Source organism: Rhinichthys klamathensis, unplaced genomic scaffold, assembly GCF_029890125.1.
Source record: "Rhinichthys klamathensis goyatoka isolate OS25496 unplaced genomic scaffold, OSU_Roscu_1.1 h1tg000124l_1, whole genome shotgun sequence".
NCBI lineage: Eukaryota > Metazoa > Chordata > Actinopteri > Cypriniformes > Leuciscidae > Rhinichthys > Rhinichthys klamathensis.
This window is the reverse complement of record NW_026606661.1, coordinates 417668-445525: the sequence shown is the minus strand read 5'-3', so window position 1 is coordinate 445525 and position 27858 is coordinate 417668. Positions and strand designations below refer to the sequence as shown.

The 27858-nt window shown below is 37.5% G+C and overlaps 5 protein-coding genes across 9 annotated transcripts in view; 2 read left to right on the top strand and 3 right to left on the bottom strand.

Moving 5' to 3' along the window:
- Positions 1 to 143: 143 nt before the first annotated feature.
- Positions 144 to 1388, bottom strand: LOC130089080 (uncharacterized). 2 transcript variants are annotated; one of them, XM_056256163.1, is made up of 6 exons: positions 1286 to 1388; positions 963 to 1025; positions 738 to 817; positions 516 to 646; positions 370 to 436; positions 144 to 268 (listed from the first exon to the last, which is right to left on the bottom strand). In XM_056256163.1, the coding sequence occupies exons 1-6, from the start codon at positions 1357 to 1359 to the stop codon at positions 186 to 188; spliced, it is 498 nt and encodes a 165-aa protein (XP_056112138.1). In that variant the 5' UTR covers positions 1360 to 1388; the 3' UTR covers positions 144 to 185. The 2 variants fall into 2 exon arrangements, with proteins under 2 accessions (XP_056112138.1, XP_056112139.1); XM_056256164.1 differs by having other exon boundaries at positions 597 to 646; positions 1286 to 1382.
- A 2088-nt stretch (positions 1389 to 3476) lies between these two features.
- rbp7b (retinol binding protein 7b, cellular) lies at positions 3477 to 4764 on the top strand. The gene is made up of 4 exons (XM_056256162.1): positions 3477 to 3703; positions 3925 to 4103; positions 4442 to 4543; positions 4645 to 4764. The coding sequence occupies exons 1-4, from the start codon at positions 3631 to 3633 to the stop codon at positions 4696 to 4698; spliced, it is 408 nt and encodes a 135-aa protein (XP_056112137.1). The 5' UTR covers positions 3477 to 3630; the 3' UTR covers positions 4699 to 4764.
- A 923-nt stretch (positions 4765 to 5687) lies between these two features.
- cenps (centromere protein S) lies at positions 5688 to 8888 on the top strand. Its single transcript, XM_056256189.1, has 5 exons — positions 5688 to 5815; positions 5909 to 6032; positions 6115 to 6148; positions 6237 to 6303; positions 7187 to 8888. The coding sequence occupies exons 1-5, from the start codon at positions 5783 to 5785 to the stop codon at positions 7319 to 7321; spliced, it is 393 nt and encodes a 130-aa protein (XP_056112164.1). The 5' UTR covers positions 5688 to 5782; the 3' UTR covers positions 7322 to 8888.
- On the bottom strand, positions 7544 to 14968 carry tardbpb (TAR DNA binding protein b). 3 transcript variants are annotated; one of them, XR_008807540.1, is made up of 7 exons: positions 14694 to 14968; positions 13747 to 14002; positions 13185 to 13363; positions 12886 to 13026; positions 10512 to 10682; positions 8646 to 9752; positions 7544 to 7866 (listed from the first exon to the last, which is right to left on the bottom strand). XR_008807540.1 is itself a non-coding variant. In XM_056256188.1 (5 exons), exons 1-5 carry the CDS (start codon positions 14036 to 14038, stop codon positions 9258 to 9260), a joined length of 1278 nt encoding a protein of 425 aa, XP_056112163.1. In that variant the 5' UTR covers positions 14039 to 14682; the 3' UTR covers positions 7947 to 9257. The 3 variants fall into 3 exon arrangements, 1 of the variants encoding a protein (XP_056112163.1); XR_008807539.1 differs by lacking the exon at positions 14694 to 14968 and having other exon boundaries at positions 13747 to 14682; XM_056256188.1 differs by lacking the exons at positions 7544 to 7866; positions 14694 to 14968 and having other exon boundaries at positions 7947 to 9752; positions 13747 to 14682.
- Positions 14969 to 16385: 1417 nt separating this feature from the next.
- ca16b (carbonic anhydrase XVI b) overlaps positions 16386 to 27858 on the bottom strand; it is a 117429-nt gene continuing 105956 nt past the window's right edge. For both annotated transcript variants that reach the window (XM_056256185.1, XM_056256187.1), the window contains 15 exons: positions 26571 to 26662; positions 25498 to 25594; positions 25210 to 25292; positions 24997 to 25131; positions 23507 to 23641; positions 23267 to 23427; positions 22936 to 23071; positions 20987 to 21133; positions 20776 to 20869; positions 19915 to 19991; positions 19619 to 19747; positions 19118 to 19264; positions 18830 to 18972; positions 17331 to 17466; positions 16386 to 17156 (listed from right to left, as the gene is read on the bottom strand). In XM_056256185.1, coding sequence (XP_056112160.1) covers positions 17016 to 17156; positions 17331 to 17466; positions 18830 to 18972; positions 19118 to 19264; positions 19619 to 19747; positions 19915 to 19991; positions 20776 to 20869; positions 20987 to 21133; positions 22936 to 23071; positions 23267 to 23427; positions 23507 to 23641; positions 24997 to 25131; positions 25210 to 25292; positions 25498 to 25594; positions 26571 to 26662 — 1853 coding nt within the window. In that variant the 3' untranslated portion in view covers positions 16386 to 17015. The remainder of the gene's footprint in view (positions 17157 to 17330; positions 17467 to 18829; positions 18973 to 19117; positions 19265 to 19618; positions 19748 to 19914; positions 19992 to 20775; positions 20870 to 20986; positions 21134 to 22935; positions 23072 to 23266; positions 23428 to 23506; positions 23642 to 24996; positions 25132 to 25209; positions 25293 to 25497; positions 25595 to 26570; positions 26663 to 27858) is intronic.

The following is a 27858-nucleotide window of genomic DNA, read 5'->3' as shown; positions in this document are numbered from 1 at the left end:
CTGTAAACAGATTTTATAAAAAAAATTGTATATATGCATTTTTCTCCTCCCCTGCATGCTAATATTAGTGTCATTAATCCTATCCTGCACCTCACAACTGCCTGAAAACCATTGAAACTATGTAAATAATAGATGCACCTGTATTGAGTGTCAGTGGAGGGCTGTACAGCAGCAGTAGATCATTTTCAACCCCAGAGGGATGTATCTCTTAACCAATGAGGAAACAGTCTGTGGATCAGGCAAATACCTCCTCTGACCAGAAAGAAAACTGGGTAGAGACACAAGAAAAACAATGGTTATTTTGTCCTTTATATATATTGTCCTTCTACACTTGGAATGGAACTGACCAAACCCAGTATATTATCTCACCTGTTGAGAGTATGCAGGCCCAAGACACTACCAAAGAAAATATATACAATTCTGTGGTGGTGTTCGCCTGAGAAAAATAAACTGTGACTATATTAAGGTAAAACTATTTTTGCACATAAAATCACATTACTATATTTCACACTTACACACTGAGGTGCAGTGAGGGTAAGAATGAATGTACAGAGTCCCTGTATAAATGCGAACAGCCCAAATGAGTGAAAAGCTACCCTGATGCTCTTGGGAACTGGGTCTGTGAGTGTAAGCGCTACAGCCAAACCTTAAATGAGAAGAGAAGACATTTAAAATTAGAAAGCAGAACAAATATGCTAAACAAACCATTTACAGTATAAGTATAAAAATCTGATTACCTGTTGCTATAAAAGAGAACACAATGAAGACTATAAGATTGTTCAGCAGTGGCTTTTCACAGTAGCGAGAAGATTTTGGCCTGTGAACACATTACTGCAGAATATTAGACATTTCACATGATAAGCTATGACATCATGCATGCACATATGAATATGTTTATTTTACATGCTATGTGTCACTGGGAGATCGGCTTTTTATTTGTGAAACTTCATAAGGGGGCTTACCTTGACAAAATATAAAACTGTGGTGCCAGGAAAAGAACCACAAAGACGAAAAGAACAATCTGACTGCCAGAGTAAAACAAGTTTCATTTAAAATGTTTAATGTTATGGATGTCTGCACACACACACACAGACAAATGAAACTTTACGAGAAATACATAAAATAGTGTTCAGCATCTGGTTTCAATATTATTTACTTACCAATTATGTAGACATAGATAGATAGATAGATAGATAGATAGATAGATAGATAGATAGATAGATAGATAGATAGATAGATAGATAGATAGATAGATAGATAGGTAACGTTAGATTTGTTAACTTACAATTTCAACCTTTGTTCTCTTGGAAGCCATCTGCTGGTCTGAAAAGCTGCATGAACTAAGAAGTGGTGAAGCATTGTGCAGTTTATATCCCCTCAGATGATTACACTTTCTTTAGCAACGTACAACTGCAATGATAGAAAATTATTTAAGACTCTCAGAGGCATCTTACTGAAACATTCTAAGTATAAATAATATAGTGAGGTATAAAGGTCAGGAAAGAAAATTGATAGAAGAATTACAGGACTTACCAGAAAGGTATCAATATCATGCTAGTCAGCGCATCGCATGATCGCAGGTTAGAAGCTCTCGGAAAGAAGAGAGATCCTCTTTCGGGTTATATCAAATGGCGCCGCCTAGTGCTGAGTCTTGGTATAGCTACGTTAACAGAGATGTCAAATTGTGGATTCGAATAACTTTTTTCAGTCGCTACAAAGAGGTTGGGTTTGTTTAAGGGATCTAAATATTGTATAAAACGTATTGGCTTATAATAAAATGTGTATTGTACCACAGTAAATCTACATCGTTCAACATTGCAAAGACGTTAAAATAATCATGAAAGATTGAGAAATAATAATAGCATGATACTTTTATTTTTTAATGACTGTTCTATTAACATATTCATTATTACCATATTTTTTTCAGAAAATAATTATTTAAATAATCATTTTAATAATTATTTAATAATAATAATAGAGGGTATGCGCATGACGTCACCGTCGGCCGGAGTGAATGCGGTCACGCCCACAAGTGGCAAAAAGACTGAGCGGCAGCATTTGTTTTCAGCGTGAACGCCGTGAAAAACACACAAAACACATCTAAAACGGGAAAGAGCTTTGCGATTGACTGTACAACTAGATTTGACCAGAAATCTGAGGTACTGTATATTTTTACAGACTGCAAAAAGCTACAGAACAGACTATATTCTGCATAATTGGATGTTTTTAAATAAACACTGACAAAAAACTATACAAGTTTTAGGGCTGGACGATATGATGATATACAGTATAACATTAATGTAAGTGATCACTCGGATTTAGACCTATCTATATTGTATTTATATAAAACGTTTACAGGCAAATTGTCTTCATTTATTTCCCCGGTGTCGAAATCAGGCACATATAAATGTCAGGAAACACGATTCCTGGCTGCATGTCAATATCCATGGATCACTGGATCTTTGATAAGTTGTAAGGAACACTATATCGAGTCCAACTTTTAGTTTAAACTGATAATAGTTTGTTTTACTCGCGTTAACGCAGTTTCCCCTATTAACTCCAGTCACGCAGCAGCTCTTCTGCCACTCAGTCCCGCTGAGGGGGCGTGTTCCGGCGGGGAAGTGGCGTTAATGCATTCCCTCTATTGTTGTCTGTTTATCACAGAAGACTTCAAAAGTTGTTTACATTTATGTTTTTTTTTTAACCTTCACAGCCCACATTCACATTGAGTAAAGGATGACTGAAATTCCAATAACTTTAAGAACAGATGAAAGTCCCATATGAGAACTAAATCCACCTCAATGACTTCTGAAGCGGAGCGAGTCGAGAAAAGATACCTGGATGAGAGCTTTTTAGAAAATACACTCTTAAAAAAGGTTCAGGGGGATTCAATATGGGTTTCTTGATTCAAGAACTCTTTATGCCGAAAAGGTTCTACAGTATAAGGAGAAATGTCTTACATGATTGCCTGCCTAATACTTTCATGTTTAATCGGTTATTGCAATTTTTTTCTAAAGTATGTTTACAAGCTGTTTAATTCATACAATCTAGTTAAAATAAAAAATAAATGAAAAAAAGAAATCCATAAAATGATCCCATGACCGAAAAGTTGAAGCGCCTGCAGAAACCTTAAGGTTTAGAACCTTTTCTTCTGACAAGAGAGTAGAAAAAAGAGGAAAATAAACCAGTATACCACAGAAGTTATTTAAAGCCATTGCCACATTGTTAATGAAAATCTGGCACAGATAATGAAACAAAACGAATCATCTCAAACCATATGGGACTTCTATGACATTGCTAAATTCTTGCCAAACTGTTTACTCCCTGTATCAGATCAGTCCACTGCCAAAGCAACATGTGTCTTTTGAATTACATTGTTCTCTTTGAATTCCCACGGGACGCAAGCAGTGTGTAAAAGTTAAGTTCCGCCTCAGAGAACAGCAACATTGACCAGGCCTCTAAAATAGCCTTTGTGTCACATCACCCCTGCCCCATATTACACAGACCTGCTGAAATACGACACAGCACATCTGCTTCTCTCATTTCCACGAATGTACACTTAAATATTCCACTTTCTAGGTTCATACAGGAGCTAGAACTCACAGAAACGCTTCAGGATCGACATCAAGCATGCCTGCAAACTATAGTGGAACCTGGGACATAGTGGACAATGACAACTTTGAAGGTTTCATGGTTGCTCTCGGTGAGTAATGTCATTCATTTATCAGGATTTTAATATTATATATATATATATATAAATTAGTTATTTCAATATTTTAGAGATAGATAGATAGATAGATAGATAGATAGATAGATAGATAGATAGATAGATAGATAGATAGAACACTTTTTTTATTAAGAGGAACTGGTATTTTGAGTATATTTACTAAGAATATGGATTTCACCTTGCTCTATGTAATACAGGAATTGATTTTGCCACCCGAAAGATAGCAGGGATGCTAAAGCCACAGAAGATTTTTGAGCAAGACGGAGATTCTTTTACCGTTAAAACTTTAACAACTTTCCGTAACTACTCTTCTTCATTCAAAATTGGAGAAGAGTTTGAGGAAATCACCAAAGGACTGGACAACAGAAAATGCCAGGTAGAACACACACACACGTCTGGTTCGCTATCTTGGGGACTCTCCACAGGCGTAATAATTTTAAATAAACTTTATATGCTACCCCCTTACACTAACCCTGCCCCTGAACCCATAACAGAAAACTAAAAAAACTTCACTTAGTATGATTTATAAGCTGTTTTCCTCATGGGAACCAAACAAATTTGTCCTGATAATGTGGTTTACCATGGACACACACACGCATGCACGCACACACACACACACACACACACACACACACACACTAGATATTGGCAATAAAATATGTGGTAGAGTTTTCTGTGCCAGAATTGAGTAATACTGCTTGTTTTTTTCTACAGACAACAGTCAACTGGGACAACGACAAACTCGTGTGCGTCCAGAAAGGAGAGAAAAAGAACAGAGGATGGACACACTGGATGGAGGGAGACACTCTTTACCTTGTGAGTCAAATAAAACATTCAATAACATGCGATTTTCAGATAAAATGAATACAAATACCAAATAAATAAAAATTAAAATCATTTTTATTCTTCCTTTCAAGGAACTTAAATGTGAAGACCAGATCTGCAAGCAAACCTACAAAAGAACAGCGTGAATTATTGTCTTGAACTGAAATTGTTGTCATGTTTATTGAAGAATAATAACATACACACTGCATTAATCCATTCTCAATCCAAGTGAACATACAATTTCAAAAAGAAATGAAAAAGTAAACAACAGTGAAAACCTAAGTGCACTGAGAGGAATGGACACACTGGAAGGAGGGAGACACTCTTCTTGTGAGTAAAATATATATATATAGGTCAAGAACATGTCATTTTCAGATCAAATAAATAAAAACAATAAAAATGTATTAAGGAGTGTATGTTGTCCTCTTTTGATGTTCTTATTGATTTAAAGTTCTAAGCAAATATTTGAGTAGGGAGACATTGGCACAGTTTCCCTATTTTGACTTAAAATGGTGTGCAATTGGGTCAACCAACCCCAACACAGTATTAAAATGCTTTAGTTGTAGGGAAGCAGCAAACAGAAATAATCACTTGTAACTTCCCCTTGTGGCATTGTCAGATATCAAAGAGCTATTCATAAAATAAACACGTTTCTTTTTTGGTCGGTTTCACAGACAAAGGCAGCCTAGTCTCAGACTAAAATGGAAATTGAGCAGTTTTAACAGCAACTTGTAGCCTACTGACACATCTTATGTCTATGACTGCCATGCCATTGTTTTGTCTCAAGAGATTTATCCAACATTGCACACCAGTAGCCTAATGTTTCTTTTCTAAGGCAAGTGTAAGCCTTGTGAAACCGGGCCTTAAAGGGATAGTTCACCCGAAAAGGAAAATCTGTCATCATTTACTCACCCTCAACTTGTTTCAAACCTGTATGAATTTCTCTGTTCTGTTGAACACAAAGGAAGATATTTAGAAGAATATGGGTAACCAAACAGTTGTGGAAATAAATGCATATGGATTCATTTGACTTGAGGGTGACGCTGACAGAATTTTCATGTTTAAGTGAACTATTAATCTTGAATGACATTCACTCCACGTCAGCAGGAGGCGCTGTTAGGGCGATAATGAACTCTGGCGACGTCATACAACGCGAAGAACTCATAATTCGCGCAATTTTTAATTGTAAATGGCTAAAAGCATAAAGTTGAGCTTCAGCTTAGTTATCCAATGAAAATGGACGAGGACGAGGCACAAAAACAGGTTATAACTTATAAACGTATTATGTTTATGCACATTGTAAAGAAGTGTTCGGGGTTTTATCTCGTCATGTTGACAGTATTTATGTTCTTTTAGAGGCTTAAAGCTGCCGTTCACTACACTGTCGGCTCTCTCTGTCAACACATCGCTGCAGACTGCGAGAAACAAATCACCAAACAGACAATAGCAGCAATTGCAGAGACTGCATTCAGACAGTGCGGTAAGATTGGGCTTTGTGACATTCATATTTCGGTTGGATTAAACATATTTATTCAAGCTCGTCCTGTTTCTTACCTCTCCAGATATATTTGCCAAGGACTTGGAAGCGTTTGCGAGGTAAACTTAGTGCAAAAGTAGGTTTTCCTCTGTATTAACCACATAAAGAGTTTTTATTTGCGCTGAGGCATATATTGAATGTTTGCAGACATGCTAAAAGACACACAGTTACAGTGGATGATGTGAAGCTAACAGCGAGAAGAACCACTGCACTGGTAGGGTGATTTCAGAAGAAACGTATCACTTTTTTTGTTGCAAACAATCTGCAAGGTCCCACCCAACAATGAAAAATGACATTGTAAAAAAGGAAGTTAAAACTATTCAAAGGTCTTGTAAACATATTTATTCACTCTCGTCCTGTTGCTTACCTCTATATATATTATGCCAATCTTCGGAAGCCTATCATATTATGTTATAGCCTACAGGTACCCCTGGTTTCACAGACAAGGTTTAAGCCTAATCCCAGGTTAAAATGTATTACTGAGCTGTTTCAACTGGAAACAAATTGCACTGAAATTTCTTAAAATATGTCAGTGCCATTTTGTCTCAAGATGCACACCAGTAATGTTTTTTTTTCTTCTAAGGCACCTTTATAAAAGCTAAATGTTATGATTGAACTATAAGGCCTAATCCCAGTAATCTAAACACTGTCTGTGAAACCAGGCCTAAATGTTAATATTTAAAATAATATATAACGCTTGGGTATATAAGTTGGTATTTTGTGACTGTTAAGGAAAATCTAATTTGACATTGCAAAGGGTAACACTTTATTTTAAGGTGTCATAGTTACACGTTACTACATGTACTCACTATAGTTATAACAGTAAGTTATGCATAATTACAAATAACCCAAAACCAAACCCTACCTCTATAATATGTACATGTAGTTAATTAATATTACTCAGTAATTGCCCATTTAAAGTGTAACCTTGTTAATTTATACATGATTAAATTAATTTAACTTAATTTAAGTAACTTAAAATATTTCTTTAAAAATACCTCTAAATAACTGAACATTCTGCCAATTGCTCATGTAATACAAAATATTTACTAGTAAAGTAACGAAAAAAACACTGTGCCCTTGCTTTATCCTTACAGTACAACTACATTCAGCAGAAAAGTGAAGAACTGGCTTTGAACAACCATGAACTGAAGGAGAAAAGGAAGAAGAATGCTGCCAAGAGGAAGAGTAAAGACATGGAAGCGGAGGAGGAGAACGAGGTTGAAGACTGATCAAAAGAAATGTACAAAATTCACATTTTTACAAGTTGCACAAAAGTACTTGGTTTTTGCATGTAATAAAACAGCTGTACAAATATTTGTACATAAATCAGATTAAATACTTAACACCAATAATTTTTTTATACTCAAAGAGTTCATTTGGGTTTTATTGTAATAAAGAATCCTATAAACACTACTTTCTTGGGAATATGAAGCTCTGAAACAATACAGATTCTCTCAAATATTTTAATTCAAACATTTTCAAAACATGGACCTGAAAAACCTATGCCTGCATTAGAATACAACAAGCTGCTTTCTCAAAACCAAACACATTCAAGCCTAATACCATCTCAGCTCAGATTTTCAGATAGAAATGTATTATGCTTGAAGTGTTTTGAATTAACACCTCATCTGGAAGCACCTATCAAATTCTGCTACAGTCTACCGTGTCCATGGCCGTAACCAGAGATGCAGAACCACAGCATCCTCCATCTTCCTCCATCCCCAAACGGACTTCCCGCCTGGGGTTCAGTTGCGACCAGCCATATTCCAGGCCCCTAAATGTGTGAATTCAATTAGTTGTGTGGTATTTGCTTTTTTAAACATCACGTGACAAACCAGTATGAGAAAATGGCAATCTATTCAAATTAGTTTTATTGAAGCACTCCCTTCATTTGACAAGTCATATAAAATGCCTTTGAAAACACTGAGCAACGTTATTTAGAGGGAAACTCCACAGACATCCACAGCACTCAACATACAGGTCGCACTTACACCATCACTCATGTTTTCCCCCCTCAGTGTCCACTGAAGATGTCATCCATATCAAAGCTCACACTTACAGGTCAAGTTACAAGGAAAAAAAAGCACACACACCATACAGCATTCAGATGGGATTATAGAAGCAAGACAAAGTATGCATCATCATCATCATCACAACATTCCACTAACTATATAAGCACATGTCAGTATACTAAAGGAGAAAAGCAAAAGGGAACCTAGGGAGACCAAAAAAAAAAAAAAATCAAAAGAAAAAAAAATCTTTGATGTACACATGAACAAAATGTCTGTCAATTTGGGCTCGATTAAGGGGAAAGCTGGGAAGTATCAGCGGCTCTCATTCACTCGCTCACCAAACCCACCCACTGCAGTCACATTTCGGCTCGTTCATCGCACTCGCAAGTCTTTTCGTTCGTGCGCTCCACACTTTCTTCGCTCACTCGCAGCCTTCTCACTCTTCGCCATATCACCAATCGCACTCAAGGGTTGTTTAAAAACGTCACTTTCTGCGCACTTCTTGTCTTAAAAAGTGGATTAAGAAAAAGGAGACACCCACCGTGTCATCGAGCCGTGCGATGAGAGCATATAGACATGGGGAGGAAGGTGACATAATGACCTCAGCCACACTGTGCTGCCATAGAGGGCGCTCTTCCCAGGCAAACCCCACAGATGTCAACTGCAGAAGAGATTTTGATGAAGGCTTGTTTTAAAGGGTTTCCATAAAACTGGACTGAATCATAAAGCTGAATTTACAATATGTTCAGGTTTCAACCAGATTCTTTCCAATGCAAATGTCTTTTTTTTTGTCCTAAATAATGATACATGTACTTTGTAGGATTATGCAATTCTCATGCATTTTCAGATATTCACAGATTGAACAACATGCATTACAAGAATCCAGTTGAAATGCTTAGTTTGCATCGACCAAGACAAAACAACATTGGGGGAAAAAACATAATTCCAAAGATGGTACATTAATGTAGCACCTTGGTTAACATCTCGCTCTAAACTAACTTAAATTCCATTCAGTGTAAAAAACATTCGTCTTTTTTTGTCCCCCGTCTCCCTTTTCACCCATCCCCACTCCCAAACACACGTGACAAGATAAGTCTCTCGGAAAATACTTACCAAACGCGCTAGAAATACAACACTTCAAACACAAACCAATTTACATACCCCACCCTGACGACTTAGACTCCATACCAGACCCAAAGCTGGAGTTAAACCCACTACCACCTGGGGTGGAGTTAGAGCCGGAGCCCCAGCCGAGAGCAGCTGAGCTGCTGTAGTTGCTGTTCCCTGAGCTGTATGTTTGGGGCTGGTCCCGAGTGGCACTAGCGCCGCTCGTGCTAGTGCCAGACGCACCTGACTGATTCTGCTGTGCTAACATTCCCATCATACCCCAACTGCTCTGCAGGGCAGCCTGGGCGGCAGCCATCATGGCTGGGTTGAGATTGAAATTGTTGAAATTTCCCAAGCTGCTGGAGCTACTACCCCCCATGCCACTGCGGCTGGCTCCAAAACCCTGACCTCCGAACCCATTCCCAAAGCGCCCTGCCCGCTCCATCATCTGCCTAGTGTTGTTGTGTTTTGGCTCAGCGTTGGAGATGTGCACGCTGATGCCCTTGATGATCAGATCTTCTCCACACAGGGATGCGGCAACCTGGAGGAAAGATGAAAAATATTCATTTTGATCAGAAATGCATGAACAGGTGATTTATCCATCCAGAATAGAATATTAAACAAATTCCTGAATGCTGAAAAAGTAAATAGAAATACCAATAGAAAAATCACCACAAACAAGACCTTGAATTGAAACGCATTCATATGAACGTATTCACACAAAGAGCAAATTAATCTAGCCACGTGGCCTGTATCTTGCGTTATTTTTATTTATTTTATAGTTTTAGTTTAGTTTAGTTTTTTGTGAACAGGTCTTTATCCCTGAGTTATCACCTTAAAGTGCCCCCATTGTGCTTTTTCAAGGCCTGGAAGAGTTTGGTTCGTGTTGTAGACATGTTGAGAAGACACTGTTTTCTACACTGCGAAAGCAAATCCACTTTGCATTTGAACTTCCAAAGGATGAGGACTAGGGTTCGAATTGATACGGTAAAACCGACTGCATCATTACTGTTTGTGTCACTGTGTATACCAGTGCTAAGGAAGATCCAGAGCTGAAATTCAGATATGGTAATGGGAGTTTTGTTTCCACACCAATCACAACAGACTGGGTCGTCTGACCATTTCAGACACTGTGAGAAAAGAGGTGATGCTACAATGTACACTATGAGAAAATGAAAGTGTTTTTTTGACATTGGATTCATATACACCTATTGCAGGAGACCTCCAAAACAAAAATAGGAACCTTTGAAATAGCAGAACAGGGCACTTTAAGATCAACGAGAAAAAAACAATAGCTTACCTGGTCATCTGCAAAGGTGACGAAAGCGAACGCTCTGAATGGTTTAGGAATGAAGACATCTGTGACCTCCCCATATTGCATGAAGAACTGACGGAGCTCATCAGCGCTCATGTCCTCTGTGCAACGGCCCACAAATACTTTTCTGCTCCTCATTGGTTCATCTGGACCTTGCTGTTAAATGTTCAGACACATCATTTTGTTTAGCACCCTAAAAGTGAATACCTGACACTGCATTTTTAATCTAATTGATTAAAAGTAACAATTTATCATATACAATAGAGCTGCACAATTCTGAATGAGAATGACAATTTTTTTTCTGTTTAAAATAGAGATCACGATTCTGAATAGACAACAAAACATGTCATTTACTAGAGGTTCTTACAAAATGTTAATTGCTGCACTCTATTTAAATAGCTTAAAGCTGCAGTCCGCAGTTTTTCCTCTTTGTCGCCATTTCTGTTTCGAAATCTGCAATTGCAGTCATTCGCGGAATTATCAGCTTTACGTGAGTTGTGCCTCGACACAGCACAGCACGGATGAATCCAATGTTTGAGGAGAGTGTGCAGCTGTCAGTCACGTGCCCGCTCACGAGCGCTCACTCTTATGGTGTTCACACCGAAAGCGAATTTAATTATTTGCGCGAGTAGATTACATACAAAGTCAATGCAAAGACGCGAATAGACGCATCATTCGCGCCGGGCGTTGCGAATGACGCGAATTGGGCGATGCGTTTGCCGCGAATGTCTTCCGCGCGAGTTGAAAAATTTGAACTCGAGCGAATGTTCAAGCGTCTAACTAGACGCGATAGACGCGTATTTGACGCTCTATTCGCGTTCGGTGTCTACACACCATTACTAACAGACACACTGTCCCCAGCGCTGCTCGCGCGTCACAGAATGTTCATAAAGCGCTCCCCGTTCACAGTAACCGGGTCGTCTCATTCAAAACAGCCAGCTGTTGCTGTCAGCAGTCAGGCTGCGAATGTAAGTTACGTGCCCGCCCCAGCGTGCTCAAGCTTACTAATAAACGCCTCGCCTCCGGCGCCACGCACTCGCTACATTCCCTTTAGCACATCTAGTGGATGCATAACGCAAACCCAGTCAAACGTTTGACTGCAGTATCTTATGCGCCTTATAATCCGGTGCGCCCTATATATGAAATTTTTTCTAAAATAGGTCATTCATTGAAGGTGCGCCTTATAGTGCGGAAAATACGGTAATGCCCTTCCGATATTTATCCTTGTTTTCGAGTGGGCCCGGTTGCAGTCTCTTTTTTTTCTGTAGGCACTCAGAAGTCTTTTGCATTTTACAACGGGTGAGTCTCCAGTTGTCACTGGTGATTGTCGTTTGGACCTTTTTGGATCCGCCATCAAATTGATAAGTTTAATTATATCAAGTGCTGTGAGAAAAGGCTATACATCTCCACCTCCAACATCCTCACACGCAATATAGCCTACTAGCCGAGACTCCTTTGTGTACAGATGTGACGTAATGACGCAAAGACATGCTCGAATCTCCCGCGGAAATCCACCAGTACCACTGGAGTTAAAAACATTATTACAAGCTTACCGTTTTGAATCGAGCTAAGGCAAGCAGATAGTTTTGAACCCTGGCTGGTTATGTATTTGCTCAAATGTACTTTGGATAATTTTTCACCCAAAAAAGCTACGGACTGCAGCTTTAATTAATCTGAACAATTAAAAAAAACAGTGTTTGAATGAATGATTCATTTCTTGATGAATCAGCTTTTTAAAACGAATCTGTTGAATGAATGATTCAATGACACTTTTTTTTTAACAGTCACTTGTCACCACCTGGTGGCGTAAAGATGCAACTGATATAGTAAGCGTTATTTGAAGCGCCAAGTTCAACAATTGATCTCTCTAGCTCAGCGGAAGCGCCAAAACAGATTTGAATGTTCCAGTGTTATTTTATCAAAGGTTTAATAGACACAGGTGAATTGTTGATTGCGGTCTTTTAATGATAAATCATGCAGCTCTAATATACACTATCGTTCAAAAGTCTGTAAAGTAAATTGGCCAAAGTAAAGTAAAGACAATCATAATGTTACAAAATTTATTTTAAAAGTGTCATGGTTTCCACAAAAATATTGATGATAATAAGACACGTTTCTTGAGCAGCAAATTAAAATGATTTCATGTGACACTGAAGACTGGAGTAATGATGCTGAAAATTCAGCTTTGCCATCACAAGAAAACATTCGAATTTTTTAACATTTAATTTCACAATATTACTGTTTTTAACAGTATTTTTTATCAAATAAATGCAGCCTTGGTGAGCATAAAAAACTTCTTCCAAAAACATTAAAAAAAAATGTTTAACCCCAAACTTTGAAAAAAAAAAAAGACACTAACCTTAGAGTTAGGTAGTTTGCAGTCACACCACCTGCCGTCAATCATGTGCCGCTGCGACATCACCTTACCCTGAGACTCCCAGTCACCAAACCTTACAAACCCAAACCCCTTTGAATTTCCCGTCTTTACGTCCCGCTTGACCTAGTGTAACAGAATCAAGAACTGAATTCATACCAGATCTAATCTGACTTCAAGAATGACAGTCGAGTGCAGTTCTATTTTTAATAGCTGGATAGCTTTCACCAAAATATGACAGTACAAAGACGATCACATCTTATATTTATATCAGTATGTTTTACCTGCACCATGATGACTTCTCCAAACGTACTGAAGTAGTCTTTTAAGTCTTGTTCTGAAGTTTTCCATGGCAGACCCAACACAATCAGATCTGAAGTCTTCTGATCTCCTCTCTTGATCTTTGTTGCAGAAGAAGCATCAATCTCATCCATCTTCCTCTTATTATCTGGCAGAGCCGTTTCTAGAATAGAAAAGTTCACTTGTTACATGTTTACATATCCAAACCATTCATGCGACTAAAATAACCCCATTAAATCAAAATGCATTGCATTTTTACAACTAAAGATAGACAAAAGAAATACTGAAGAACATGTTTGCAACATCCAAATGTGCTCAACTATGGTTTCGACATAACCTCAGTGTTAAACTATAAAGCACATGCCTAAATTAACCCTAATATGCATACAATGAGCTCTTTAGCCTCCGAGGGGGAAACGTTAGGGTTAATAAAGTCATTTTACATAATAAAACATGATTTTGACCATTATTAGAATGTTTCTCAAAACCTTTCTCATATTTATATTAGGTACGTCCGAAGCCTCTTGTAGTGAACATAAAACGTACCCTTGGGGTAATTGACCACATAGACCAGGTTTCCCCAGCCGTTTTCGGGAGCGTGCAGGATTCCTTCCACCAAGCGAACTCCCCTCATACACTGAGACACCGGGCTCCGGAAGCGCAGGCCACAAGCCCCTGGAAACTGAGCGGCCACCGTGGACAGCAGCACCGTGCCGTCGTCCTCCGACGGGATCTCCATCGGCTCCTCGTTCTCCTCCTCCGCGACGCGAATGTACATCTCGGCCATCTCTCCTGAGTCGAGCTGTTGGTAAGTAAATGTAATTTGTGGCGCTTCCATCGTGGAAGAATTGTTTTGATCGAATCGTTCTCTTGAGTATCTTTGACTGTTATCCTGTATTCAAAGACTCACTGACTATAGCGAACCAATAGCAATCAAGTCCGGGCTGTGAAGGATCAATATCATTGGTTGGACACGCGGAATGACCACGCCCCTTCACTGAAAGAGTCAGTGTTTTTAGTGTGAACAAGTCAAAACGGAACTGAACGAGACAACGTTCGTGAAGAAAACACGTTATTGAAAATCGAAATGTAGGTTATTATTGTTAAAATGACAGATCTGTATTAAGCATTTTCTTGGTAGAATTGTAGAGACTAATTTTAATATGGAATTAAGTAGTATTTCCACTTGTAAGCCGCAGAGAGGACATTTGTCATTACGATGTAAATAGCAAAAGTGTCACTAAATGAATCTTTCTAGTGAAGAGATGCAAAAGAATCGAGTCACTAGGGTGAATCAAAATCTTACCGCTAGTTGTAATGTGAGCTGACGGCCGTGCGCGCGACTTCAGTACATAGCGCTAGCGAACAACTCGCGAATCATTATTGCTAAGCAACAGTAAAATACTGCCTCAACCGACAACTAATAGGTCAATATGCGGTGTAAATACATATTCGTGTGCGTATTATAATGAAAAGAATACAATTAACCCTACCAATGAACAACTGCTCGGATCCAGATATTCCTTTGTTAGCGCCACCACGCTCCTCGTTCAGAAAAAAAAATGTGACTGTTGTTAGGATCAATGAATGAACCAGTTAACACAACGCTCACGGAGAACGATACTCTCAACAGTGTCCGTTTATAGTCTAATTAGAATAACGCAAAATAACGCAGTCTTCGTATATAATAGCAAGACAATAATATTCCGTATCATACAACTCATGCGACACTATTTTCGTATCAAGATGGCATCACATAGTCATGAAGGAAATACGTCACACGTGGGCGAGCTCACTTTTACATGTGCACGGGTAGAGAGAAGGGAAAAATAAACATTGTTGGTATGCCATCATGTTTGCTTTGCTTGAAGATATATGCATACAATGTAATAACAACAAGTGTTATTTCTAAACAATGTAGGTGGCACAGAGATGGCGGTCATTTGTGTAACTAAAACACTTAACCGATGAAAGCAAAAGCGCCCGTTCCCTGTGTATTAGTGGACTGGTCCCAGAGATATAGTGCTCCTAGTGGTAGAAATGAGTAGCGTATAATATCCATGTTATTTACTTGACGCACAATGATGTGTTGTGTATAGTGTTTGTCTAGATCTGTGTTTAATATTTTTTTTTAATATCATTTCCCTAAAGTTTTTTTTAATTTTTCTACTTAAATGAATTGTTCACCCAAAAATGAAAATGTTGTCATCATTTACTCATGTTGTACCAAACCTGTATGAGTTTCTTTCTTCTGTTGAACACAAAAGAAGATATTTTAAAGAACGTTGGTAACCAGACACTTAACGGCACCTATTGACTTCCATAGTAGGAAAAAACATACTATGGAAGTCAATGGGTGCCGTCAACTGTAACAAAAAGCAAATTCTCATGTTAAGGCGAGTTATTATCAGCTTGTTTTTTTAAGACTCTGTTTGGCTTAAAACTGGAAAAGTTCCTAATAAGTTGCGTGTGTTTCCATTTTTTTAATGGGGACATGAATATGTACTGCATAGTATACAACATTCTTTTTCTTTCATTTGTGATTGTTTAAAGCAAAACATTAAAGAGTTGTAATATGTGTTAAATCATACTGGTTAATGGCCAAAGCAACACTAACTTCCATCTGTGTATGAGGTGATCATCTTCATCCGAGTTGTTCCATTGACTATACATGAGAATTTTAATGGGAATTAAAAAAAAAATTCTCAGAATGTTGATCCTCTATTGTTCAACGATAACATCCATCTGTGTATCAGGTGAGTATCTTCATTGGTGTCATTTCATTGACTATACATGAGCATTTTATATTTAAAAACTTATCAAGTAGTTTTAAGTGGAGTACTTTTACTTCAGTATCTCACCCCTTCCTCAAACGAATTCTCAGATTTATGTCCTAATCTGTTATAGAATCATTTAATCAGAATTTTCTTTATTGAAAATAGCAGAGGGCCTAACACAGATCCTTGTGGCACTCCATAATTTACTGACGTTATCTAGATTTTTCTCCGTTCAAAAAGACAAAATAGTAATGGTCTGATTGGTACGATCTAAACCACCTGTCCCTGTCCCTGTATACCAGTGTAAACAGAACAGTCACAGTCATCTTTTTTTCAGGAAAATACCTGTTGGAGGAAGTACTGAGCATGCCCATTGGAAACATGACAACTGAAATGAAGGAAACGAGATGAGATTTTTTGATCAATATCTTTATATATTACAAAACCATAGAAATGCTACTGATAACAATATATGTTCACAGTTGCTGTTATGATACCACACTGAAATAATGTATATAAGTTAGACATAAAATGGCATATCTTAATAAATAAAAAAAAGAACATATTAATCTAACAAGTCACAATGCTTGACGGTTAAAAGTCGCATCATGATGAGCATTAAGTTGGAGCTTTTCTGTGTACAGTTTTCATGGGTATGAGGCTGATGTGTGTGTTAATGTGCTGTCACTGATCACCCTCAAATGTCTGAAGACTTTATCGTCAAGAACAAAGTGATACTCGGAAACGGTTTCAACACAATTATCAATAATCAGCTAGGCATCAAGTTGTAACACTGACAGTGTAGTGCAAAGTAGACGGTGTGTGTGTCTGTGTGCACGTGTTTTGGAGAGCAGTTTGTGGCGCTCAGCAGGATAACAAAAAGCAGCAAAAATAAATATCAAAAGAATTTATTTTTATCAGTATATAAAAGCTCTTTTTTGTTGTTGTTTTTTCTTTTCATTTCACCAAGAGTCTGGGGAAAAAGGCCTCATGGAAAGTTCAAGGAACTACTTTGTTCCATTTCATTTTCTGGAAACATCACACCAAGGACTCCATGCTCTCAGCCTGGTTGGATTCATCCGTTACCACTATCCCAGCATCCATGTAGCTGAAGCCAAGTCTGAAGTCTTTACTGCTAACCAGGCTGAGCATAGCCTTGTAAAGGTAGTGATAGTGCTCCTAAAATAGAGAAAAAAAGGAAATAAATGCAATGAAGGAACATAACATTTTCAAATGGTTTTGGAACTCGAATCAGACTGCGTCAAACTTCCACACGAGACCCCAATGACCTCTCTAAATTGAATTTCATCATCAGGCAGACTTTTGTGATGAGGTTACATTTTGTTAACTTACAATTTCAGTGAAGACACCAGGCCTCATTAGGTTAATCATTTTGGCCACTTGATAGACATCCACAGCACTCTCGTTCTCCAGCTGCTGGGAGAGTGTGGTCAGAGCACAGAACATCCCGGCAGAAACTGCCCCGAACCTGTAAAACACAATCCATGAGGCTCTGCTTTTGGTTACATATGCCGCTGTTCCACCGTCAGGCCGAACGGTAAGGAATGGATACAGTTATATTACGACTTGAGCTTGGTTTGGCAGGCACGGTTACAAACCGGTAACCATGCTGGTAGAATGCGTGGTGATGTCTCCACTCGGGATTGGTCACTTGCCTGGCTACCAGTTTCTGTGTAGGTGGCGAAGCGCGCTATTGGAGTGAAGTAAACAGTTACTTCGTAGTACAAAGATCTGATCATCCTCCATAACGCGGTCGCTATTTACATCTCATACCGTCTGTAAACTCTTGCGTTACCCCAGAGGTGGACAGTATATTTGCCAGTATATTTGTATATTGTATATCAGTATATTTGACAGTATATGGACAGTAAATATACTAACAAAGTATATTTGCCTGAGTACTGTAGCCTACTTGAGTACACTTTTTGAGTAACTGTACTGTACATGAGTATTATATTTTCTGGAAACTTACCACTTTAACTTCACTACATTTAAAAGACAAATATCGTACTTTTCACTCCACTACATTTCTATCAAAGTCCTCGAAAGACGTTACTATGTAGCAGCTCTGAAGGTCAGAGGATGATTTTTTTCTTCTAATGTGATTGTGTTTTTAAGCAGACAGCCTATCAGTAATCACTCTTACGTGAATTTCAATGATTTCAAATGATTTTTTTATGGATTTGCCCAACAAGTTACCATAGCCTTGTGGATACACCTCTAACGCATAGGTAAGGTTCGACAATGATGTTAGTTGCATGCAAAAACGTAGTTGGGCTAATAATGTTAACCGAAGTCCTTTCAGAAATATGCTTTAGCATATTCTTGTCAAATAAACACACTGTAGAAACCGTTCTTTTATGGTATGTTTTCGACTTTGTATTTAAATGAGTCCAAGGTAGTCATATGCATGTCGGATGGAGCATCACTGACTGGCTTAAACCACCATGATGGCACAGCATGCATTCATACAACAATGCGTTGACATAAAAAAAAAGATTTACTTTTGATACTTAAGTACTTTTTAAAGCAAGTAAAAATCTGTCTTTACAACTTTCACTTATGACAGAGTAATATTTGACCAGAAGTCTCTATACTTTCACACAAGTAATGGAGTTGTGTACTTTGTCCACCTCTGGCAACGACTGAGGCATTTGTATTACATTCCAGCTCGGTTTTCAGCCCCACGGTGGAAAATGAAACCGTACCCGTGCCGGCTGGGCCGGATCGGCACGGAATGGAAAGGTTAAGCATTGAGAATGGTTTGGCCTGACAGTGGAAAAGCGGCTCTACGCCACTACTCATGTTCTATGCACACACAGGGCACTCACTCATCATGCACAATGGTGGGACCGTCCCTCGTCATGGCCTCTTCTTTGATGATGTTTATAAGCTCAAATGTGCTGCTGATGGATGCATCAGGATCTGGCCAATTTGGACATTGGAAATGTCGGACTTCTAGCACATAGTCGTCCTGCACAGCAAAGATAAACCTGTTGTATAAGCATGTTATACTTACGCAGAAATGAATATGTCCACATAAAGTTCGTCTAATCAAGCAAACTGACTTCATGCAAATTTCCTTTTTAAGAGTCATGCTTGTGTAGTGCGTGAGACACCTGTGTGGCTTCCAGGATGAAGTCATGGATGACGAGTTGTTCCTCATTAGATAAACAGAGTCTGTCAGTATTAATGAGGGTGACAGTAAAGGCTACGCAGTTCATGGGCTCCTCTCTGCTGGGCCAGTACACAAATTCATCCTCAGTCTATAAAGAGAAGAGCAGGGCATATCATATCATATATAGATTTTTAGTAATTTATAATTGAACTTATTTCCACATTAAATATTTATAAATTTACAAGCAAATACAAATGATTTTATAACTAGATTGAGGGTGCTCTTTAGATATAGTTTCTTAAAAAAGTTAACAGTATTATAGAAGGTAATAATTCAATTGGAATTGAAGTGTAAGTGCTACGATAACCCGCTGGAATGAAATGTTTTAGAGTGCATTAACAGAACTTACTGAATATGTATAAAAAGAACATAAGTTACATAACGCAGCAAGCATCCACTTAAAAACTCATGTTCATTAGTAGCTCTTTAACGCTGTACTCACGAGGCCGAGGTTGTCTGGCAACATCACAATAACTTGAGCGTTATGATCCCAGATCATCCTCCAGAAGTCTGTGGTCGTGTGGGGAAGAGGATGCTGGGTAATGACAAACTCATTGCTCCTGTAATAGCCCTGTGAGAGGATAAACATTGATTTCATTCTACAAGAAAATCACAGCAAATGATGAGACAAGCAGATGAAGAGATAAAACACCGGTAGGCAAATTATTCATGTTCCATGCATTATTAAATATGATCCAAAACAATGTATAATGTTCCAGTAAAGTCTTATTGTTTTACCATAATGTAGGAGGCGTTGATGTAGTCTGTTCCCTTTACCCCTGGGAGGGGAGCTAGTGCCACCCGTGCCCGCTCCGCTGTGGGGAAAAACAACTCACTGTAACCTTCACAACAAACCAAACCTTGTATTGTATCATTCATTCAATGTGTTTTTAAAATACTATTGTTTGCAATTCTTAATGACCTGTCTTATGTTATATTTTATGTTAAACAATACACACACACACACACACACACACACACACACACACACCGGTATATATACATATATATATATAAGCCAACTCTAAAACCAATTTGTAGTTGTGACTTAAAGATTAAAAATAATTTTCTGTAACTATATATACATATATAAAATATGAAAATCAAAATAAATTAAAGCTACACAGAAATATTTTTTTAAAAGCAAAAACTTATAACAAATATCCCTAAAACAAATGAAAATGTAAACTGAAAATATATCTAATTAAAATTCTTATTAAAAATATTAATCAATACAATAATATTATATAAATAATAGTAAAATAACACATTCGTAGGCATTCGTTACTATAGTTAAAAATCCTTGGAGCATCTATTTAATAAATGAAATCAAATACTAATGTTAAATGAACATTAAATACAACTTATAAATGCACTGTAAAAATATAGAGATACAACATATATTTTACTGTACATTTATAAGTATAATTATATACACACACACATTTTTGGGGGGCATTTTAAATAGTATTTATTGTTAAAGTAAATTGTGCTACTACACTGCGCTACACTGTATATTGAGAATACAGCAAAGTCTATTTTGCCAAGAAGCTGGAGTGTTGATTTTGATATATGGGTTTAGAAGGTTTAGCGACTCACTTGGCAAGACCGTTGAGGTGCGGTTCTTCTCTTTGTTGCAGTCCTTCTGGGCACTGAAACACTCCGTGAGGTGAGAATTGCATTGCGTCAACAACTGGAGGAACATTAACAAGAGCGTCCACAAGGAGGAGCAGGTTAGTCGTCTAACTGTTCTGAGAAAAACATCTTTATACAATGGCATAGAGACACAACAGAGTCATGTAGTCCAGACCTTAAACTGTTTGTCCATGCGCGTTTGTCCCATTGGGCTCGGGGTGAGAATGCTGTTAACATAATTATGGAGTTGCCAAGCAGGAACCTCAGTCTCTTTACTAAGCACAGCTTCCATTATTGCATCATGGATAAAGATAAACTGCTCCTGTAGGTCACACATAGTCATTAAGACAAACCATTTTGCATTAGTAATGACATCTGAACACTATATTTATGAATAAATATGGGTTTATGTTCAGAATGACATGGCCTACTACAAATAATTTTTTTCAGTATGCAGTGTGTAGCGTTTGAACAGCATGTGAATTTTCTGTATGTATGTAACATCCAGACAGCGTACTACAGTACATGCCAAAATGTGCAGTATGCAATCAGAAAACACTGCAAACTGTATCCCACAATGCAATGCACTTGACATGACCTTACAATTCTAGTACGACAAATTCAAAGTAATTTGACTGGACAAACACAAAATGGAATTAAAAAAATTGCAAAATAGCCTTTTTTATTCTTAAATATGCAACAGTGTTGCAAATATGCAAGTACTAATACTTATTTATATACTATAATTTTTTTTAATTAATATTATGAATTTGCTTTTATTTCTACGTTTTCAGTATTAATTCTAGTTTAATTTCTAGTATTTTTGTTATGTGCTTTTTTTTAAATATTACTATTACAGATTCATTTACCGTAATTCCTCAAATAAAGACCGGTATTCAAATAAACGCCGGGCCTCTGATAGTGGCCGGGGGCGTGGTCAACGCGGACAAATAAAGGCCGGTCTCAAATTAAGGCCGGGGAAAAAATAGTGTGAATAGGTACACTTTAAATGAATGTACACTCAAAGACGGACGCGCTCAGCGCTTGTCATATATCACAACTATTAAGTGTTTTTAACCACATGTTTATTTTAGGTTTCAGACATTTAAATAGATATGATTTATAGCAAAACAATACATTTATAGTTTGTAAAATACACAATGGTGTCTATGGAAGCAGCAATAACAATCCATTCAAATATATTTGGCGACGTGTTTTATTCATATCAGATACACAGTGTAAGTAACTATAAAGTTTACTCTATTCTTCTCCCAGTTCACCGGCCACTTACTTTCATGTATTTCGGGAGAAACTGAAGAATTCACGCGCTGTAACTTAACAAATACAACAGGAATCTCCGAACTGCGGTGCCCATCTCACGTTACAGATCAAGATCATTTATAAAGGGTTTTAAACGACAAAACAAACTCACTTACACGGATTTGAGAGTCAGAATAGAAGATAGTTGATGACATGGTAAGCAAGTTTGTTAATATTTAGAAATAAAAGCGCTACATCTGTCATATAGCGCTATTTTGGCTGTGGTGAACACGTGCCAAGCATGACGCGTCACCATGGAAACTTGGCTGGCGGGCGGGCGGGGATCGCGAATTAGAAATAAAGGCCTGCCTCTAATAAAAGCCTGCTTCAAATAAAAGCCGGCTACCATCTGCAGTTCAGGTAAATAAAGGCCCCGGCCTTTATTTGAGGAATTACGGTATGTGTATTTCAGTTTTAAATTTTTTTTTTTTTCCATCAATATTTTATATTTTTTAATTTGTTAAATATTTTATAATTTAGTTTTAATTGAATTATTTACAGTTAGTAATTTAAGTGCTACAACCTAAATCAGCAGCTATAAATTAACAATTTATATAGCTTTGTAAAAAATGTAAAAATAATGAGGTCATGTGATGAAATTTTGTGCATTTTTAAATGTTTGTAATTGCATACTACATTAGTTCTACATACAATTTGTAACAATGGGTCTGCAGTGAACAGTATATGCTGCACATTATGCAGTATGTAGTAAGAAGTACACTAATATTCCCTTCCGAAAGTGATTTAAGTGTGCATTTTGAGTCTGTGTAAATATATAGTGTATTAAATCAAACAGGTAATAACCTCAGTCTGGACCAAGTAGTTGCGCTGAGCTCGAATGTGCTTGAGGTATCCCAGGACGTTGACTGTGCCTTTGTCCTTTATCTGCTGCAGCATGCTGTCTATGACTATGTATGTGCCTGTTCTGCCCACTCCAGCACTGCAGGACACAGAGAGAGTGATGGTTTGATAAAAATGACATTGCATTTTGGTACAAAGCAAAGAGTCTCTCACTTCCAAAAACCCTGCTGAAAATGATGTAGGAATGGGAAACCCTGCACAACTAGAAAGTACATCACTGAAACTGGCAATTGACACGCCAGTGGGCGGAGCTTATATTTCCATAGAAAAGTACCTGCAGTGAACTAGAACGGGGCCTGTGCCCGGCGTGCGTGCCACTGTAGATCGAGAGATGAATTTGAGGACTGGAAGTGCATACTCAGGTACGCCCATGTCTGGCCACTGCGTGTAATGGTACTGGACCACCAGCCGCTCATTCTGCCTCCCCTTCTGACCCTGAGAGAGACAATTCAGAGGTCAAAATGCAGGGTCTATGACAATGCTCTGTAAATGCTCTATGAATGCTCAAATGTACCTTTTTCAGTTTAGTGTTACGTATGATGAAATGCCGGAGTGTGTAGTAAGCATGCACTTTAGTACTCTTCAGAGTCACCATTATGCTCCCATAAACCTCGCAGTTCTCTGACGGCCAGTACTGATCACATTTCCTCTGTAAAAACAACAAATACAATTACATCTTCTGTTTTGCATTTCAAAACACCAAAGTCTACATTAACAGAATAGTTCACCAAAAACGCGCCATATTCAGCCATGTGGAAAATGTGGACAGAACCGCAGAGCAGTCATAAAAATGGAATTTATAGTATAACATGAAATATCATGGGATTTGGCAAATTTTGGATTGATAAATCCAAAGTAGAATGAGTTAATCAAAATGTGATATGGAGTAGTGTCTGAATATTAAGGGACAAAAAAAAATGCTTGTCTAAAAAAATCGGAATCTTCAAAAATAGATACAGAAACAACAGAATCTAGAAAAATTTGAATGGGAAAAACTATATAAAAATAAAATGGAATTTGAAAAAAAAGGGCGCTTTTTTGCCCTCCAGCATAGCTCTCAAACAGTGTTTGTCAAGTCAAGTCACCTTTATTTATATAGCGCTTTTTACAATACAGATTGTATCAAAGCAGCTTCAGTGATAACATGAAAATAATACAACAAAGTTTGTTTCTAAAAGAAAATTGCGTCAACGTCCACCTTAAGTAAGGCTGATCAATAATATTATTGAATATTAAATGTCCCCAACTAAGCAAGCCAAAAGCCAATGTTTGTACGTATGTATATTAAAGTGCCACTATTATGCTTTTTCAGATATAACCTTTCATGTTGTGTGTGATATAGCTGTTTGTGAATGTAAAAGGTCCGCAAAGCTTCAAAGTCCAAAGTGCAGGATAATGGAGTTATTGTCTCAGAAAAAAAAAAAAAAACGATTTCCTAGACAACCTATAGTCTTCATTGGCTGCCTGCGCACAATGTCTACTTTGACTCGCCCTCAAACTTAGTTGCAGCTGAGACTGGAAGAGTTTGCTTCGTGTTGTTGACATGTCGAGAAAATGCTGTTTTCTGCAAATCCACTTTGCATGCACTTCAAAAGGATGAGGACTCCTGCTGGAATTGATACAATAAAACCGACACCATCATTACTGTTATTATCACTGTGTATCAAGCACTGAGGAAGCCTCCGGATCTGAAATTCAGATATGGTAATGAGCGTTTCATTTCCGAATCACGCTGTAAGCGGTAGACCAATCACAACAGACTAGGCCGTCTGACCAATCAGAGCAGAGTAGGCTCTCGGAAAGGAGGGGTGTAGAGAGACTGAATCCTTTATCGAACCGTTTCAGACACTGCGAGAAAAGAGCTGCAATGTGTATTATGAGAACATGAAAGTGTTTTTTGATGCATGTAAACCTATTGTAGCAGACCTCCAAAACCAAATTAGGAACCTTTAACATAGCATAATAGGGGCACTTTAAATAAACTTTGTGGAATTAGTTACTTACCCTGCCTTTCTCCACCAAGTTAGTGATCATGACAATCGCAGTGGTGTTCTGTTCCCAAATCATTCTCCAAAAGTCTTCAAATGTGGACTTCAGAGGGCCCTGAGCGGCTATATAAGCCCTCGATCTGTTATAACCCTGAGGGAGAATATCTAATTATAAAACACACATTAAAGCAACAAGCACACACATGCACTTAGTAATAAAAATGCGTACGTCCACATAGTTGGCATTGATGTAGTCACTGTGCCTTGAGTCTTTCCCAGACAGTTGCTGCAACTTCACTCTGCTGTGATCATCTGGGTATTAAAAAGCAATAAATGATGTATCAATCACTGTTTGAGATATGTAATCTATTTAGAAATACTAGCAATGCATGCAAGATTGAGAGATGGATATTAATATCTTTTATCTTGCATGCGCCGCTAGCACTTCACAGATGAATTCACAGTTTGTTGAAGAAGGTGAATGTTCATGTTTGCCACATAATAATCGACAACTCACAGGCGACAATGTTGATGTATCTGTTTTTGTGCTTGTTGTCTGGGTGATTTGAATGCTCTGCTGTAATCTTCATTTCAGACGTGCAGTGTTGAACCTCCTGCGGGGAAGGTATGATTTCAAATTAGTTATAACTTACAGACGACGCTAGGTCCACAATTGCTTTTCTGCAGTACAGAGTTATGCATGATTTCTGTGTGCATTGAATACCCGGATCGAAATAGTAAGTAAACAACCCAGCAGCTCACACATTTTCATCTTCCATTTCCCATGTGACAAATTAAAATGGAAATAAGAGCAGCCATTTAAAAAAATCTCCCTGTCTCGATGTTTAATTCGACTGTCAAAAGGTTTTACTTTTACACCAACTTGGATTCAAATTAAAATATGTATCTCTGATATGATTAACTGGATGCCACTTGATGGTTTAAACAAGAGAACAATTGTTGCATACCAGTTTTTTTCATTCTGAATACAGTCCTATCAGATTTTTTTTCTGTTGACCATATTACTGGACTCATTTACAAAATAATTAGTTAATTATTCCAGTAATTAGCCACACTTTGATTAGTATTTACATAAATTGCCCCATTTGTCCAAATCATTTAATTATTGTCACATCAATGCAATTTGAAATAAATTTTATACTGCAGCATAATAATTAGCTCCCCAGTGAGCCGTAATGAAGCAGATATTAATCTACCGTGCAGATTTCGTTTTCCAATATCTGTAAAACAAAGCACCTCTGTAACGAATCGATACCTACCGTATCGCAGATACTGGTAATTGTCAAAGTTTTTAAGCAAATCTTTTCTGAGACCCAGTTCTTGTTTTCGAATGTGTCCATACCGGATTGTGATCTTGTAAATGTTTGCTGTGGGCATGAACCAGGCTCAAGCTTTCCTGCATTCCTGCATAGATTCCTCCAGCAAGAGGAGTGATTTTAATGAGGCTCTCCTCTTTAATTAGTCCTTTTCCCACAGCCATCTGTGCCTCTGTGCTACTGGGAGCACCGGTACATGTACACAGCACATACACACATTCTCACATGCTCCAACTACAAAGGCCATACTCACATCGAACTCCTGAGAAAAGCCATGCTGGTTGTTGGAGTACAGCTCCATGATGTGTTTGATGAACTGCCTGACTGGCACAGCCTCCAGGTCATCTGAAACACAAACCATACATACTATCATACCACAGCTGACAATTTAAACACAAACATTTTCATATAAATGGATGACAACTGCATTAAAAATACCTATTATATAAATATTTATGATTAAAAAAGCGTATTATTAAAATGTTACTAAAATATCATTTTATTATTTTTTTTATTTTTTTAAAATTGGTATTAAATTATAAAATTAAATTAAATTATACCCAAATACACTATTGTATATTATGTAATTATTTTTTTTACAAAATCTTAAAAAATATACCTGAAACATCAGATTAATGGAATTGACATACACCGCAGTTCAAAAGTTTGGGGTCAGTAAGATATTACTCCAGTCTTCAGTGTCACGTGATCCTTCAGAAATCATTCTAATATGCTGATTTGCTGCTCAAGAAATATTATTATTATCATCACAGTTGAAAACAGTTGTACCGATTAATGATTTTTGTGGAAACATTTTTTAGGACACTTTGATGAATATAAGTTCTAAAGAACAGCATGTATTTGTAATATAAATCTTTTGTAACATAATAAATGTCTTTACTGTCACTTTTGATCAATTTAATGTGTACTTGCTGAGAAAAATCTTACTGACCCCAAACTTTTGAACAGTAGTACATATTTTCAATAAATACACTGAAATACCATGTTTCACAAAATATTTAATAATATACCTAAAAACATCAGATTAATGGAACTGACATACACTTCTCAACACATACAATGCAGATAAATATAATAATGTATGATGTTTTTCCATTAATTAGTTCAATTATTAATTCAAGACCTTTTCATGAAATGAATATTTGTCATTTCAAAATGACTATAAAATGTCTAAATCTGTCACTTTTAAGGAACAAACCTCTCTGAAAAATAAAAGTTTAAATAAAGACAAAAACATCCTTGTTCCAAATGACAAAATACGTAGAGGCAAAATCCATACGCCCTACTTTTGTGGCCTCACTTCCTGAGTGATGATATTTGGTCACATCTGTGTCATATAAAGCTCATCAGTTATCTATCAAAGAAAGGGTCTGGACTGATGGTCTATTGTCACGTAGATGGCCATACAAAGGTATGGTTCATTACTGCCCATGGAAGCACACAGCTGGGACCGTATTTAAAAAAGACCAGAATCCCCTGGAGCATTTACTGCTTCACCATTGTGAAGGATGATCAAACAC

Excerpts from the sequence above, each read along its gene's own strand:
- LOC130089080 (XM_056256163.1), bottom strand. The coding sequence starts at position 1,359 with ATGCTTCACCACTTCTTAGTTCATGCAGCTTTTCAGACCAGCAGATGG. Across the intron at positions 1,026-1,285 it reads AGAGAACAAAGGTTGAAATT|TCAGATTGTTCTTTTCGTCT; the intron begins GTAAGTTAACAA and ends TTACTCTGGCAG. Across the intron at positions 437-515 it reads CCCTCACTGCACCTCAGTGT|GCGAACACCACCACAGAATT; the intron begins GTAAGTGTGAAA and ends TATTTTTCTCAG.
- rbp7b (XM_056256162.1), top strand. The coding sequence starts at position 3,631 with ATGCCTGCAAACTATAGTGGAACCTGGGACATAGTGGACAATGACAAC. Across the intron at positions 3,704-3,924 it reads AGGTTTCATGGTTGCTCTCG|GAATTGATTTTGCCACCCGA; the intron begins GTGAGTAATGTC and ends TATGTAATACAG. Across the intron at positions 4,104-4,441 it reads TGGACAACAGAAAATGCCAG|ACAACAGTCAACTGGGACAA; the intron begins GTAGAACACACA and ends TTTTTTCTACAG.
- cenps (XM_056256189.1), top strand. The coding sequence starts at position 5,783 with ATGAAAATGGACGAGGACGAGGCACAAAAACAG. Across the intron at positions 6,149-6,236 it reads GACTTGGAAGCGTTTGCGAG|ACATGCTAAAAGACACACAG; the intron begins GTAAACTTAGTG and ends GAATGTTTGCAG. Across the intron at positions 6,304-7,186 it reads CGAGAAGAACCACTGCACTG|TACAACTACATTCAGCAGAA; the intron begins GTAGGGTGATTT and ends TTATCCTTACAG.
- tardbpb (XM_056256188.1), bottom strand. The coding sequence starts at position 14,038 with ATGGAAGCGCCACAAATTACATTTACTTACCAACAGCTCGACTCAGGA. Across the intron at positions 13,364-13,746 it reads TGTGGTCAATTACCCCAAGG|AAACGGCTCTGCCAGATAAT; the intron begins GTACGTTTTATG and ends TTTCTATTCTAG. Across the intron at positions 10,683-12,885 it reads GCAAACTACCTAACTCTAAG|CAAGGTCCAGATGAACCAAT; the intron begins GTTAGTGTCTTT and ends AACATTTAACAG.